This window comes from Haliaeetus leucocephalus, unplaced genomic scaffold (genome assembly GCF_000737465.1).
Source record: "Haliaeetus leucocephalus isolate CR32 unplaced genomic scaffold, Haliaeetus_leucocephalus-4.0 Scaffold0, whole genome shotgun sequence".
In the NCBI taxonomy this organism is placed as follows: Eukaryota; Metazoa; Chordata; class Aves; order Accipitriformes; family Accipitridae; genus Haliaeetus; species Haliaeetus leucocephalus.
In genome coordinates this window covers 3,019,668-3,037,177 of record NW_010972436.1, presented here as the reverse complement: position 1 = coordinate 3,037,177, position 17,510 = coordinate 3,019,668, and the positions used below count along the sequence as shown (strand labels likewise).

Genomic DNA, 17,510 nt, shown 5'->3' with positions numbered 1-17,510 from the left:
TTGTGTACACATGATGGAACCTATTTTGTGCATCTGGTTTTCAAGCACCTATCGTGGAAAAAACTCAGAAAAGTCTGCTGGGTTAATAAAATACAAGTTCTTTCCTAAACAGAGACATGATGGCTTTTCCATAAATCTGTCTCTTGTTAGCTAGAAGTCACAACATAAAGACATAACAACTACAGTTTGTATTTTTATTGTGCTTCTTTATTGAGTTACATTTATGACATTTATCAGAAATCAAGCTTAGGGCATGGAGGATAGTGTATATTCACCATTTGAAAGCTTGAATTTAAGGCAGATTGTGACAGTTGCCCTTTTGGCAAGACAGACGAGCTTTTAACCTAAAGGTAGGTAAAGTAAGATTACTTTAATGCTGCTTTTATGAGGCCTGCCCGATCAGATAAAATAATTTTTACAAATTGAGTTGAAGCAATGTCTTGTACCTTTCAGGATAAATAGGCAAAAACATGCATGATATATTCAAGTTGCTTTTAATTTGAAGTAGTCAGACAGTTTTCAGTTAACTGTTGTAAGATTACCAGTTCTCTGCATCATTTTCTGTGACAATGACCTACTGTTGATGTTCTGCGTGGTACCAAAACCATTTAGCCATTTGGGTTAAAATGTCATTTGGAAAGTTAAGTAAGATGATAAACACCCTACACTGTCCAGTGTTGCAGTTGCAATTTAAAACTTGACTGCCTTTTTCTCTTCCAGTATTTTGTGCAGTGCTCTCCTTTTTTATGGTAACTGTGCTTTTTGCAATGGGGGCGCTCATGCTTCTGGAGATTTTTGGATTCTAAAGAGGCAAGATTTTCCTTTTTCTTTGAAAAAAAGTGGAGGGAATCCATTTTATATTTGCAGAATCCTTCCGTCAAAACTGTATGTTACTTGGTGCAGACCCAGGAGGGGTACCTGCATGACCTGTGCGTGGGCTCTCCTCCTCAGCTTTCTCACCCGAGGGTGGATGGACTCCTGTGCTCAAGCAGCAAGAATGTGTTCATGCAGCTGCTTTGTATCTGTGGCTAATCCTGTTGGTCTTGAGCAATAAATATGTTTGGATAAATTTTTACCTTCTAGCATGCACTTTTATTGGTTTTACCCTTGAATAGTCTGTGAAAACATTTCTTCCCTTCAAGACTAAAATGGTTGATAGCATCCTTTTAAACACTGTGGCTTCTATTCTTACTTTACTGCAAGGAATTGAAAGCTAAAACTTGAGCTGACTTACAGACAGAACTGTGTTTGTGGTTATTCAGTTTACTAGGACAATAGAAAAGGCTTTTAAAAATTGTCATTTCATGCTATTTTGCAAATACTTTATTTGCAAACAAAAGGTGCTCTTAAGTTTTTTTTAGAATCTCAGAGTGTTTAATCATTAACAGTAAGGTTAAAATTGAAGTTTTCAAGATGAAAATTTTACCAGCTTGACTGTTTTGATGTCCAACCACATATTTATTTTCCCACACTACCTGTATCTAACTAACTCCCTCATCCAAGACAGTGGTTTTATTCACTATTGGGGTTTTTAGGGGTAAAAAGGAGCCATGAGTTACATATACTTTGTACCGATTGTCTGTTGTGCCATTTCCCAGTGAATGTTAATGTTATCACTTGCGGTTTTCTTGAGCTAGTACTAACTTTTGTTAGTAATACTAAAGAAGGACTTGAAAAGATTGCTCTGAGTTGTTTTCTATCTTTGCCTATGTTTGATCTACAGGGGGTTGATTAAGAATAATAGTAATGCCCCAAAAAGGAAGCCTTTCAGCATTGATGGGTGTTCTTGAAACCGCAGCTATAAAATAGTATTTTAAAAGATGTGCTTCTAAAAAACGTGAACGTTTACTTTTCTTTTACTTAGGGATTCTTAAAAATACCTCAGGTTATATGTGTAAATGTATTCTAGCAAAGTTTCGTAAGATTGGTTTGCTGTCTTCCTCTGGTTATTCATTCACAGCTCTTAGCTTAGGCAAGAGTCACAGCCTTGCTGATTTCTTTAGGCAGTGAACACTAGCTGACTTAAAAATATTTAAATGTCAGGATTTTTTAGAGATACTTGGATATGTTCTCTTTATTCATTATATTAGATTGGAGTAACCATTAAAATCATGCTAAGATTATTGAAAGGCTTACTGTATAGGGTTTATAGCCTGTCATCCACAGATTATACCCGTTTTAATTTGTTATCTGGACTATGTCCAGCTTCCACTAAATGGTGTCTGTTTTACTTTTAAAAGAAGTGTGCAGCTGTTTGTGACCAGAATACAGTTACTGTGAGTGACAGCGATACCAGCTGTGTGCTGCACGCTTCAGCTGGTGGAATAGCTGAACAACACTCTTGTAGATGCCCCTGCTCTGTTCACTACATTGACACAACATATAGAGAGGTTCTTTTGTAGCTTTTACGGTTCTCTGTCTCTGCACATGATAAACAGCACTTTCTCCTCCTCTGCTTGGGCAAATCCAGACAGAAGGCTAAGCCTCATATTTTAGTTTCACTCACAAAGGTGGAATATTCGTCTTGCGCTTCAGTTGTTTCCGTCTGAAGCAGGTCAAGAAATTGCATCTGGAAGACAGAAAGCTCAGAAGACTCAAGTCAGCTATAAAGTTCTGGGAGTTTGTTGGGCATACATCTGCTTCCAAGGCCACCTCCACTGTTGGCATGTGGTGGGGACAGCAGTGGGCTCACATTTAACCCCATGTCTGTCTTCATATCCAGTAACAGATGTGTACGGGCATGGTGCCCCACTTGCCACTCTGCCCAAATGTAGCCATGCATGCTGGCACTATTAAGGACATGTGCAGGGAGATGCGTGGTCAGCCCCAGAACAGTAAAGCAAGACGTTCCTGTGGGGAAAAAAATACACCAAAATTCTTTAAGAAAAACAAAAAAACCCAACCAAAATGCACATGCACAAGTGCATCTTCCCCATTTCCCACAGCAGCCAGGCTGAAACCATTTTCTTTCTAGTAGAGAGAGAGAGAAAAAAAAGGATGTGTTTTCCCACTCTTCATTGATTTCACTCCTGTAGCTTCCCTAAGTTGTATTCCTGCGTGTTGAATGACAGGAGCATGACAGGAGCCAGGACTCTCCTCTCCCATCAGGTGTCAGTGGAGAAGGTTCGTGTTTACTCTTCAACATAAGGAGATGATATTGATGGGGCCAACAAAGGTCTTCTGCTTTGCTTTTTTGAGGCACAGCAATAACAGCCCTACAAGCAGTGTCGCTGAGCCTTACCTCAGTGTCTTTGGCACCCTGTGCCACAGACATGGAGAGCCTGGTGAAAGAATGGGGGAGTTGTACCAAAAGCTGGGATGCTCACAGCCTGGGCTCCATGGAGCTCCACAAACGCCTTCTCAGGATGGACAGCACTAGGTGCTACACTTTGCATTTGGTTCTCCAGAATTTCAAATTCATCACAGATTGGTATGTAAGAAACGTCTATAAAATCTGAATTTATGCAGTGAATTTGGGCACAGAGAGTAGAATTGTGTTAATACTTCATGCGAGCAAAACTCATGGTATATTCTATGCTTGTTTAGTTTTTCCACAACATGAGGTGTAGAGTGAAAAACAGTCATAATATAGACTCCCACCTCTTCCGCTTGGGGTTGATGAAGTCAATTTTGCTATTGTTTTCAAGGGATTAATATCAGACTTTGTGCCTGATGTCACAGCAAATGTTGAAGTTGAAAAATGTCCAAAAAGAGTGTTGACTTGAGTCACTTTAAATGTATTTATCTTGAATCCCCACTTTGTGGCATTATGGCTGTAGTCTCATCCCGAGCTAGCATTATTCATTAATACCGGCTTATCCCCATGATCCTTCTTTCTCTTTGTCTATTCATTGAGATACACTGTGTGCACACATTTGTAACCTGTTTCTTGCTCTGTTAATACCGTATTTTAAATTGCACTTAGAGCCAGTGCATTTGAACCAGTTATGCAGTGAGACCAGGGAACCCTTATTCTTGACGTGTGTTAGTCTCTGTTACCCTGTGTACCATGTTAGGAGGCATTAGGGAGACTAAATTCCTCTGGAAATACAGACTCTCTGATTTTTGAAGCATTGGTGTGATTAACTGTAATGTAATACACTCTGTATGAATGCTTAATGGATAAACATTCTTTTGCTTACTCCAGGCAGTTTTACATCTTACTGGGATGCAATTCATTGTGCTAAACAGTGCGAATGTGAAACTATCATTAGAAAAAATGCAGTCAGCCAAAATGAATTCTGCCTGCAGGTGCAATTAAGGGATTGGTAAGTCTACAATATGAAGTAACTGAGTAGTGATCTGGCACTGAGAATGCTGCATTGCATTTTGCGTTTGAAAGATGTTTACAAAATACAGCAAACCTTTTGCTGTATTACAGAAGCTTTTCCATTAATCCTCTTAGCCTCTGCCTGTTTGTCCATTTTTATATGCAAGCAGTGACATTAACAGGCTGAATGGCTGGGTTTTGGTGGGAGTGGGTGCAACACTCCTACCAAATTAATGCAACACCCCATTAATTGGTCTCTTTTGTATCACTACATGGTGATGTTAATGTGAATGTAGCAATAGGCTACCAAAGGCTTTGGATTCCTTGGAATCACAAGCATTTTAATCGATGTAGAAAAATACCTGCTTGTACTAGAAACTAAATAAATACCCTCTGTAACATGTGCCACCTTAAATTGGGGGATTATGTTTACCCTGTACAGAAGGCTGGTTGAAGGGCTGTCTAATATCTAGTGTCATACTTAAGCTATGCTTCAACTTGTAAGCCCTGTAACTTAAGTAATGAATACTCTCTGCACTGGCACTCTGGAAAGGAAGAGTTTAACATATCTCTGAGTTTTTCTTGATAGAATATTTCTTAATAGAATATAATAGAATTTCCCACAGTCATTTTACACCATGGGACTATATTTAGAAATCCAATCTCAGTTGAGGAATTCATTGAGTAAATTTCTCGTTATTAAAAAAAATAAAAATCCAAGCATTTCTTCATTTAAGATTTTTGTATGAACTTAGTTATTGTGAAAGGTGATGGTGGGACAGCTTTAGAGATTCAGAAAGGCTCCCACTACAGTCGTGGTGTGGAACTGCATTTGCTTATTGGGCCTTGGTCTGAGGCAAGGGTGTAAAGTCTTCTAGTTTCTGGCACTGGAGATCCTTCTCCCTGGCTCACTCAGTCTTTGCTGTATCTGCAGCATTATCAGTAAGACTGACAATTAGTACCAAATGCAGTAGCTGCTAGGAATGAGACAAGGTATATGAGAGATTCATAAAAAACCTTCAGGGCAGTTGCAACTTTGTACCTCAAAAAAGCAGAATAGGATTTGTACTGATGACGTAATATTGAGAAAATTGGACACCACATCAGACTGTTTCCACCTAACTCTTTTCTTCCACCTCTGCTCTCTTCTCTGCCTTAAGTAAAGGGATAGATAGCAATGTGTACTATTTATAGTACATTTTTAATATTTATATTTATATCTATATATAAAAGCATTGTATTCATTTTTAGTCAGATTACAAAATATGTCGTAAATTTGCAATTAAACTAGAGTTGGATGAATTATCTCTGCATAATTTATTCAGCAAATATTCTAAATTAATGCCTGTGATCACTTTTTGTGCCCCTTCTTCCCTTTGAATTATTTTCTTAACAGTTTTTATATCTGTAAATAAAAGGAATTGCTTGTGAAATTTTGTTTTTGTAGATTTACTTTTAGTGAATATGCAGATTACACAATTTATCTCTGCTGAGATTTATTTTAAATAGAAATAAGAATGTTTTATGAATAGTCAATATTTTGTTTCAGGTGTTTGCCTCTGAGAACATTTGTGATATTTTTACTCTGTGTTTGGACATCTTGACTTGTAGGCTGAGGGAGAGTGAGATTGCTGAGAGAAGAAACACTGACGTGTTGATTCATGGTGGCATTGCTACTGTATGGCAGGCTGTACTAATTGGTACCAGAAGCAGCATTTATTCTTGGCCAGCTCATGTGTCACACTCTTGAAGGCAGAAGAAAAATAGCACCCTCAGTTACGATGTAAATTGGCAGCAATGCAAGGATCTGGAAGAAATACTGCAGCAGACTCAGGAATAAATGTCCAGGGACAGAAATTGCAACTTTGCTTCATGCTCCCGTATCTGTTTGGAGTTGTTTAGACACCAGAGGTCCAGACTCGAGGCTGTACTGTATTATAATTAATTTGTCAAACTCAGCTCACTACGGATATTCTTGTTTGCATCCTTATTTTCATGTTCAAAGATACAATGAATTCTTGAGCATGCTAGTTTGTTACCTTGGCAATAGAGGGGCTTGCCAAAAGAGTGATGAAATATATTTGCTGTCACATTGGAAACAAATTTTGTTCTTAAATATTCGTGTTGATATTTTTTATAATTTTCTGTATAGCGTGGTTATCGATGTGCTCTTGTTGCAACTGCTTCTTCTTTCTGCTGGATGGAGATGCTGTCAAGGTGTGGACAAATGTTTTTCCTTTGCCCTGAGACAGGAGTGCGGTTATAGTCAGCCAAAGCCATCCAGGTTTAAAGGTCAGTACTGCACTGCTGTAGGCAGTAATGTGTTAAATTGCTGTACCTAAATCTCTAATCTGTCTGGGATCTGTGAAAGAAGTCTGGCAGGAGAGACTTTCTTTGGAACCCTGAGCTTTATGGGAATGCAATACAGTGGAGCTTGTCTCTTGGCTCTTTTCCCTGCAATTGTCAAGCTACTGTCATGAAAAATACAAGGGTTTTTTTTCCTGATTTTTATTCTCTATTTCTAAATTGTGGATTACTGACCAAAAATAGACAGTAGAAGATTTAAACAATGGCGAAGTAAATTTTTGTCGGTAACTTCCAGTAATACAAAGTAGAGTTTAAAAAAGTCAAGGTCAGGGCAAAGGAATGAATTTCATATGAAGTGTACCTGTGAAGTACACAAAACTTAAAAAGTCTCCAAGGGATTTATATATGATCAGTAAGACTCAGGTGTGTCACTTCACTAGTCGTTTATTCATCCATTATACTGTTGCTTCCAAGCTGCTGCCTTACAAAAATCAACCTACTGCCCTGGAAGATTTAGACCCAGGTCTGCAAAACTCATCAAACAGAATTCAGTGAAAATCATTTAGTGTGTACCATTAACGTAAGAGAAAACCAGGACAGTATTGGAACTTCGCATTTGTAATAATGGTTATGACAAAAAAAATACTGAGAAGGATGGAAAGAAAAAACCTCACAGAATTGTAACCAGTCACTATATGCAAAGAAAGCAGGAATATTCAGATAAGACTATTCAGGTATCTTTGTCAGCTCCAGGCTTCAGTGCACCATCCTGCACGATCCCGCTTTTTAAAACAAAACTGAGACACGGCAGTCCTAATAACTGTGTTAGTGGCGAATTCCATGCAAGACGTGTATTGATACCAGTGAATCTTTTTAAGTCTGACCAGGGTGACCCTTTCAGGATAAACAAGTTGAGTTACTTAGATTGCTTCCATCAAAAGGTAAGTCTAATGTTCAGATACTCTACAAAGGGTTGCATGCTGAAAGCATGGAAAATGAGTTTAATAAAAAAAGAGCAGATAACTATTCTCAAATTTTTTGTGTTGAAGTAATTCAGTATTTGCCAATGAGTGAACTGTTTGGGGTTTTAGGGTTGCCATGGGAAAATAGCTGAAGTTTTTCCAGGATCAGTTTGGAGACATATTTGCTCTCAACAACCTAGAGGCCATAATTTGTTGCCTGTGTAGAAAAGAAAGAAATTATTCATGTCATCTGTGTTTCTCATGACACGATGTTCCTGAAGTTTCACATGAGTAGGATTGCCACTCCAAAGGGCAAGCCTCATCTACGAGGACTCGTGCCCATGGGGGAGAGTTCAGTCTCCACTTTTCATTTTTACATTGTGCGCTAGATCAAGATCATGAACAAGGACACTAGGTGTCGTATAATGAAGAGTCCTCAGTGTTTATGGGACCAGCATTCCATTTTGTATAGCTTCTTAAGTATGTAAGTATTAATTTGTTTTCAAAGGAGCTTACCTTGTTTTCAAGTCCCTTAAAAAGTATGAAGAGATGGTGATGCAGGTCTACAGTCCCACTTGTTTCAAAGAGGCTTTGGACCCTAAATCCACCCTAAATGGATGCAGCATGGGAAAGTTCACATGCTGCCACTGCAAAGTTTATTTTAGTCAAGGTTGCAGCCTACAAGAAATTCCCTTTCAGCAGGAGTTTGCTGTCACTGAAAGCACTTGGAGTAACTCATTCTTGAACTGCAGGACACCCTCTCTCTGTCCCTGGTATTGAACTGCTGTTGGCGGTAGTGGTGAGGCAGGCTGCATCTCAGATGGTTTTGTTTTGTTAAATGTTTTATCGAAGTATTGTCCCAGCCCAGCGCTAGTTGCTTTGCAGAGATCTCATGTTCCAAAGTCTTTGAAAGAGGAGCGTTGCTTGGCAATGGCTTTGAGTGTAATTAGCAGGTGACTGGAGTTTATCTGTGATGGGCTAGCCTAAGACTGGGTCAGTGATATACGCTGTTGTGGAGGTAGAAGGCAGAGGCTCTGAAAAATGCACTACATTGAAAAAGCACAGGTGAAGTCAGAGGGGTATCTGTTCATCCCCACAAAGGAGGCAGCGGCTCTACTGGCTCACTGATGGAGTCAAAACAAGAGCCGGTGTCTGGAGAACAGGAGTTTCTCAGAACTCATCTGTTTTTTGTAAGACCTGAACTGCTGGATTTTTTTTTTTTCCAGATTGGATATTTTCAGAAGGTAAAGAGTCCCTTCATAAATAGTGAGGAAAACTCAACCTAAGAAAAGAGCATCTTTTATCTCCTCATTGATCCTCCTTAGAGTAGCACACACAATATAGAATGCTTTCAGCTGTGAGAGTGTTATTTACTACTGTAAAAATTTTTACTTATGTTCTACTTTACTTATCTAAGTTAAAATTTAACTTACCTCCAAGGAGCAAGGTTTTAGATAGCACTAATATGAAAACTTAGTATTTTCAGAAGATCTTAATCTCCTTTGTCATATAACACTCATCTGTAATGACACAATAATAGCCAAATAATGATCAGGAACATTTTTTGCGTTCTTAGAAATTACTCTATAAGAGCAGGTCTGTATTAGCTTTGGTTTTACTCCTCAGTAGCAGGGCTTATTTTTAGTTGCTAATTACTCTGACCTGTCTTAATTAAGAGTGACAACATGAAGTTTTCACATGGGGCACACATCTCATTTCCGGCAACAGTGATTTTGTATTTTTCTGCTATGTATACAAGTAGTGACATAAATTGTAACAAAACTAGTACATCAGCAATAGAACAATTACAAACTGAATAAATAATAAACTATTCTAGGAAATTACTTAATAAAAGCAGATGTTTTAAAGAAATCACACTTGAAACTGGGCCAAGTAGCAGAAAGACAGGGTAAAAATTGTATTTGTACACAGAAAATTTGAGATGACAGAGAAAAAGAGAAATCTGAAAATTTGGCCTTCTACTTGATTTAAGGTGCCAAGAAGGCCACATGTTTATACCAGTATGTCAGTGTTGAGCTACAGAGAACTAAAATGCTCAGGTAAGGGATTTGTAACGGAAGAGCAGTTCGATGCACTGCTATACATTAGTGCATCCTTCTTAGAAGGACTCGAGCATTTGAGCTGGGTTACTTTCAGTCCCTGCAGCCCCTCAGAGCTGAAGCAGTAGGACCTTCTGCTTTAAACAGCAGTGAGTGCAGTGGAGAGGTCAAAGAGAGTGAGCAGGTATCGCTGATACCAGGAGAAGATCCATCAGTACCACCAAAGCAATTTCAGTTCCATGTTTGGGCCTGAAACTGCACTATATAAAATTTAGGATACTAGTTTCAGTGAAATGAGCTTACAGGTGAAGTCTGCCTGGTTGTTTAACTACTTATACTGGGAAGCAAAACCACACTCATGTCACAGGTCTAATGAATGCGTGTGATTAGTCACGCATTTTAATGCATGTGTCCCACCAGGCAGTGTGACTGTGGCATGGTTTGGGGTTAGCATCAGTTGGGTGCTTCTTCCCATACACAAGCCAGGTGCGGGACACGCTGTAGTGGATGGAGCTGTATGGATGCAAGCTGAGATGTGTTGATGCTGCTGCAGGACAGTGACACTATGGTTCTTTACTAGACATGGTCTTCGTGACTATTCCAACAGAAAGAAGACTTGATAGTGTGTGCTAGTTGTCTACAAGAATATCTAGAGATAATCTCTTCCAGTTAGTATCAACAAATTGAACAGTTTGGTTGTGCAACACTGTAGGTCGGTGTCACGTCCATGAACATGTCTGATTCTTTCTATGGTGCTCTTATGGCTCTTCCTCACTTCTCTCCCCACAAGAGAATTCTTCATCCTTAGTGGAGGAAGCCCAGCAGTCCAGTTTAGGATATTCAAAACGAGATGATTGTAAAACTGCTCTGAAGAAATGGGCAGCTACCCTGCAAATGTACCTGTTCCTCCTCACAGAGGACAGGGAGGTGCTATTGCATGCTGTTCTAGACTTTAAAGACTTCTCTAGACTGAGATAGTACTGATGGTATCACCCACGACTCGTAACGTTTTTCTGAATATCCTATGTCCAAATGACTGACTTGGCCACTATGTTTCCTTATTTGGATTCTTGCTAATAATCGTGACAAAACTTCTCTGAAATTCTAGCTGTTACTGTAATTAATAATAATGTTTCTGATACAAAATATTTATGATTTCCATCCGTGTCTGCATTAAAGACAACTCTGGGTTTTCATCTTTCCCAAAGTCAACAGGGTGTATGTGGCAGAACCAGCCAAAGGAAATTTTTATTACTGTTATTATAATTAAGGTTGCCAAAGGATGTATCAATAGTGTCAGGTTGATTAGCTCCCTTTAGTGTTTGCACATTTCTGTTTTCTCCAAGTTTCAGTGCAGGAGAAACAAGTTTATTCACTTGGGGAAGAAAATGGGTGATAGGAAAGATTAGAGTTTGTGCTCTAAGGTCCATGCTCTCCAAATACACTGTGCCAAGTTTTGTTCTCTCCACATGAGAGAGTCCTCTGTGACTCTCCTGCAGCAAATACACAGCACACCTGGAGATGATAAAACTATAAGGTACTTCTGTAATTATTCACCTTCCTGCATGGATCATTGCACAGTAATGATGTATGGCCAGAAGAAGACCTGATCATTCTGAGGGCTTCTCAACAGGATAAACAGAGAGATGACCCGTTTGGTTGCTGCTGCTGTCTGCAAAGAAGGCATGGAACAAAGGTGTTCCAAATTTTTAAAGTTTTAAAAATGGCACACAGGAAGGCTAATAATACCAGTTACCACTCTGGTAGAGCTTGTCATATGTGCTGAAGCAGGCATCATGAACTAAAGCAGTGAGCATTGGGTATTCCTCTGGGAAGCCACATTCAGTCCCTTTACAGTATGTGGCTGCTGTTTCTGGAACCATGGCTCCATACAAGACCCAGGAAACCCAAATCCTGGCCTTGATCTTGCCTTAGTTGCTGTGAAAAAAGGAGAGGATTTTGGATCATCCCAAGACTAATTGCATTGCTTTTTATACCTGCAAGTGTGCCTGAAAATCTCAATTCTCCATGATGGGACAGGAGATGCCTCTGATAGGTGTCTTTGGTTGTTCTTGCCCAAGGATGGTGATGAAAGGAAAAGAGGAGGTAGATAGGTTGTTGTGCAGGTTTGAGGAGAGGTTTCAGCAGTGTTTACTTTTCACACAAGCAATACCAGTCTCTTTTGCTGACAGGTGCTATCCTCTGCTCATTGACAACTCTGCATCAGCTAGAGAGTACTTCTGAAGGTTAATCAACAATGTCGAGCTCAGCTTGTTGGTGGCCACCAGCAGTGCAAATAGTAATGGCAGTGATGGAGCCAGGAGCACAGGTTGTTAATAACCACTCCATGGCCTAGCACCACTTTCAAAATGGCTTCTAGCACACCAGGGTTACAAAACCGTTACACTGAATTTTCAGAAATAAGAAAATGTTGGGGAAAATTAGTAGTTTATTGGTCTTACATGGCATCATTATAGTGAGGTAGTGGTTGTGATGCCTACTCCCCTCCCCAGAGTGGATTGCAGAGGTATGACTTGCTGGCAAACGTTCACTGTAAGTATCTGTGCCATCTTTTGCTGCGCTACTTTCCTGTGATGATGGTGGTGATCCATCTCGCCCAGATGGCAGGGTCGTATCTTAGGTGCTGTTTTTGCTTTCTGAAGAGGCATTATGGGCAGCATAGCAATAGCGGGTGAAAAGCACAGTTTTGTAATTGGTATTGCACAGTGATCGCCAACGTATGTTGGCTGTGGCCCCTGACGTGGAATGACCTCGTGTAATCAAGAATTGGGCAGAAGAGAGACTATTTATGTGTATGTTAGACTTGAGTAACTGAAGGTGTGGTAGAATAGCTACTGCAACAAGGTACCATCCACCAATACACCATTCTTGCACAGTTATTTCTCTTTGGTGGCCACCAGGCATTGGAGGGGTAAAAAGCATAGACAGCAAGGCAGTCAGCAGCAGCTGAACCTGGCATCAGGTCTTGTCCTGTAGCACAGCTTGCAAAGACAGTATATGCATGTCCAGCGTATACTCAATATGTCTGGACTTTCCTAAACACATCAGATGAGATAGTTTTTATGTTGCAGAGTTTATAGTATGCAATACTAATAACATGGTTAATGTAGCACCAAGCTGGCTAGCCCATGGGGAGGATAGCCCATGTGATTCTTCATAGTTCATCTCCATTTCGACTTCCTTTAAAAAAAAGGAAAAAAAGAGTTGCCACTACCTTCTGGTTACTGCCAGCAAAATTCTGATTCTTGGTACTTGAGAGCTATGAGAAAATGCCCCAAACTTACAAAACTTGTCCTTTTTCCAAGAATAATCAGTTTCCATCTTTCCGGTCTTACTCATAAAATGAAGTATTAGAACAAAAATGTTGGGTTTTTTTCTGAATTAGAGTCTGCAACATATTTTTATAGTTAGTGACATGTCTTTTCTAGATTGTGCTCTGTCACTGGTCTATGAAAGACAAGCAAGTAGTCATGTATGTGTATGTATAATTTCTGGGTGCCACCCAGAGTGCCTAACAGTAATACCTGCTTCTTAGATCATACAGTTTGTCATTATTTTGGTGCTGGATGAATCACTGATGACTCTTTTTCTTTCACTTTAGAGAAGACCGAAGTATGTTCTGTTAACAGCAGTGTTGGACTGAGCCCATCAGTTCTTCAGGGTTTGCTTGTTTTGACATCCACATTGAGCGTTAGTATCCACTAGGTTGTCACTGCTGATGGTGGCCTTTTATTTCCACTGTTGCTGGTTTACAAGTGCTGTTGTAAATCCTAGTAAATGTCACAGGTGAATTCCATAGAAACTTTTTTTTTTCCTAAATACTTGGAGAGGTACAACCAGAGATTAAGATGATATATTGGATTTTCCTGAAAAAGAACTTTCTTTAAGTAATGTCTCAGTAGACCTGATTGTAGTGGGTGCTTGGCCAGTGTGATGGCAAAACCAAATCTGTTAAATCACAGGGAATGGGAAGATTCCCATGAGTCTGAAATCCCACGCACACTCTGGGAAACAGTGGCAACAGATGTGGTAAAGTAGGTCTACTTAAATCAAGTTAACCATACTTTGAGGAAAAAGTTATAACTTTTTTTTATTTTTAGCAAAGTAAAATCTTGAGTGACAGTTCTCATGACTGTACTGATCAAGCAGTTCATTACTGTGGTGGATAGACTGTTTCACAAAGAAAGAAAATTTCCAAGCACAAATTTTCTTTTCTGCATTTTAACACCTAGAGATGGATTTAATAGAATCAGTCAACCATTAAATGTGATTGTGCAAAATGAGGTAAATGACATACAAGAATATCTTCTTTCTTCCCCTAGTCAAAACACCTGTTGAAGGCAGTGGGCAAGATCATATGACCAGTGTACAAAAGATGGTGAGTTAATGCCAGGTGGGAAACATAGACTATTTTACCCTGATGCTATCAGTGATAGATTGAATGCTTAGGTAAGGTGCTAGATAAGAGTGGCTTGGTATATTTGGAGACATAATGATAACTGTATTCACCATCAACAGCATCTTTAGTTCCCTTCTCATGTGCAAATCTAAATATTCCAAAACAGTAAGCAAGATCCAAGAAGCCATCTCTTCTGCCTGATCTAAGAAAGATCATCCCAAACAAGACCTCAGTATATGATTTGATGCTTTGAAAGAAAATTATCCTGAAGCATATCCAGTCACTTTGCAACAAATCTGAAACTGCCGCCACAATATACTAATACCAGTCATTAAACAAAAGGAAAAGAATGGGGTCAGTTAACATGATGAAAAGGAATCCAGAAATAAGTATACTCATTTTGTAGCATAATTTTTCCCTATACCTCACCCTCATCTATTCTTTGTCTTCAGCAAGCAATATTTCTCTGCCTCTCTTACCATCCTTCAACAGCTAGTGACTGTATCTCCATTTTCCTTTATAACATCCACCTATGTTCCACATTTGAAACACAGGTCTCTCTTGTCATGTTGGTAATTGAGACAATCCAAGCTAAACTCACAGCTGTTGGTTTTTTACGCGTACTTACTTGCATGACTGCTGCATTTCAGACCTAAAGGTTTGTGGCCAATGCTTTAGTTTGGGTCCAGCTCTACTGCTTGATCCTTGGTTTGGTTGGTGTCAGCATAAATGAGGTTGGGTTTGGATATGGAACCCTTAGTGGGCATAGTCACCTTTGACAGCAAACCACAAAGAAGGGAAGCTGCCAGGGGAGGTTACCGGCCAGCCTGCAGCAGGGCTTGTCGTTGCTGTTGAGTGGGCTCTTCTGCCTGGTTTGGTCTGTTCTTGTGTCAGGGTAAAGAGGGTTGCTGTGAGTTGTACTTCTCAGTCAACAGGTAAATAGGATGGCCTTCTGTCCTGTACCTACTTCTTTTTCACTACATACAGGCTAGCATCGTTAGAGCTGCGGGTTGTTTTCTAGCTTGGTATGGCCTACACAGAAAGTCATGTTCATGATTCTTCCTGTCTTCGAGTGTTTTGAGAAGCAGCAAGCAGGGGTGCATAACATGAAGAAGGCTTTATCTTCTGTAAAAGAGGTCTGTGAAAGACATGGAGTAACAAAAGACTTTTCAGAACTCTTCTGTTGGGCTGTTAAACAGGTATGGACACTCTCCATTTTCCATTTTAACTGGGAGTTCAGACACCCAGTGGGGTTAACAATAGGAACAGAAATTAATACATCATTCAAGGCCTTTACAAAATACCCAATGCAGATGCAGTTACTGCATCCACACACAGAAGCTTAGGGAAGGAGTTGAAGGTGATCACTTACATTTCGAAGGGGTTGTTTGTTTGCACAGTTTCTCCATTTGTGCATGGCCAGAACTTGCACATAGATTTTGCAGGTTATTTTAGACCAAGTAAATTGTTACATTTCCTCACGCTTATTTCTGCATCAGTGTCTTTTGTCCAATCTTACACATACTAAAGCAGCATAAAATGTTCAGCAGCACTGGACAGTGTTTAGTATGTGACTTATTTTACTTAGGTTTTGGATATATTTATGAAGGCTTCTTAGGAGCATGATTTAGTTTAAAAAGCCTTTTTCTTGCATCAATATCATGAAAAATGAATGTGAGAGAGGTTTGTGGATTCTTGTAAAACCTTTCTCATCTCAGTCTTCTTGGAAGAGGCAATTTATTAAGTGTTTCACATTGATGTAAAATACAGGAGTTAAAATTTCCACAGAGTGACTAACATCTTTTCTGTTTCAACCACTCACGACTTTATATAAAGCTGGGAGGTTTTTCGCGGTACCTTTGCGGTAGCCATAACACCGTTACTATACTTACGGTAGTATTGAATAGTATTTTTGTATTGCAATTTTAGTATATTTACTATTTAAAAGAAATTAATCTGTACTGACAGGTTTTTGGGCAGGTGAAACCTCAGGTGGAAATGAGCCCAGCTCCTGGCATTGCATTGGGCAGCAAGCTGGCATGCTTGCTCCAGGGGCAGTCGTTCAGGAGCCTCCAAGCAAGGCTGTAAGAGAGCAGACTTCTTGAGACCTGAATATATGTTTTATGTTGTAAGAAAAACAGTGATACAGAAAAACATGGCTACGTAATTGTATCTTCTGTAGGGTGCCTGTAAAAGAGGAAGAGGAAATATGGGAAATTGTTTTCCTTTATTTGAAGTAATGAACATGATATATGCGTGGGACTGAAGTTTGGTAAAATTATTACTACTAATGCATATTCTTTCATTACTGCCAAATATGGACAGTTAAGTGAATTAAGCTGGCAAACTCTGACCTCTAAAATCTGAAAATATGCTTTTCCTGGCTGTTTGAAGTTACTCAACATCTGAAAAATCTCTGATTGAGGGCTATGTTCATGCGGAAAGTATGATGGAAAGTAGCGTAAAGAATATAATCGGGTTAATGCAGTCAATGTTAAGTTACTGCTTTAGCGCTAAAATAAAGCTGTAAACCTGCTTACTTAAAAAAATACCCATGGCTGTGTATATCGATCTCCTAATATTAAGTTAATACATACTATGGAGTATGATCTCTAATGGTATCCATAGGCAGCAAAAACGTACATTAGAAATCTTCAGGTCTAGCTTTGGTTAGATGAAAGCAAAATGGAACTTCATTAAGAATAGGGACCGAAACAGAGATTGTATGCAGATCATAATTTCAAAGTATTTTGCTTTTTGATGTCTTTACTAATCTTTACTAATAGTTCACTCTTAATTAAGTTGAATTATGTGTTTTAAATATTGAAATGTATAGGCCAACTTAGTCATTCAAGATCACCTTCTGCATTTATAATAAGAAACAATAAAAATTACTTATATTCAATTTATTTTTGCAACCATACTTCTGCTTTATTTGAATGAAAAAGCACAAATGCAAAAACCTGAAATCTGAATGAACAGGAGAAATTTGTCTTTTAAAAGCCTTTTCAAACTCTGCAACATCAGAGCACAAAATCAGTATCTATTCTCATGAGTTGGCAGTCTTTCTAGAGTAGATAGTTGAGTGATTTTTGATTTGTTTCCACAGGTTTTCAATACGTATTCCAATGAAGACTATGACAGGAGAAATGATGAAGTTGATCCAGTGGCTGCATCAGCTGAATATGAACTCGAGAAGCGTGTGGAAAAGCTGGAGCTCTTCCCAGTTGAACTAGAAAAAGGTACAGAGTTTGTGTGCCATTTCCAGTTCCTGTGACACTGATCTACAAGTCTGAGGAATTCCACACATGCCTACAGAGCCTGTCTTGAATTTCCATGAATCTGTTCTAGTCATCTTGGCTTTTTGGATTTCAAGAATTTTTCAATAAGGAATTAAAGAAGCATTTCAGAGATATGCAGTTCTTTATTTCCCTAAGGGAATTGTTTTGTGTCGCTCCATTAACACATGGTTTTACACAGTGTTTGATGCA

The 17,510-nt window shown here is 39.2% G+C and overlaps 1 protein-coding gene across 3 annotated transcripts in view; it reads left to right on the top strand.

Annotated features, from left to right (window-relative positions):
- PPP1R9A (protein phosphatase 1, regulatory subunit 9A) overlaps positions 1–17,510 on the top strand; it is a 141,830-nt gene that overhangs the window by 60,987 nt on the left and 63,333 nt on the right. For all 3 annotated transcript variants that reach the window (XM_010569506.1, XM_010569417.1, XM_010569333.1), the window contains exon 2: positions 17,129–17,261. In XM_010569506.1, the coding sequence (XP_010567808.1) occupies positions 17,129–17,261 (133 nt within the window). The remainder of the gene's footprint in view (positions 1–17,128; positions 17,262–17,510) is intronic.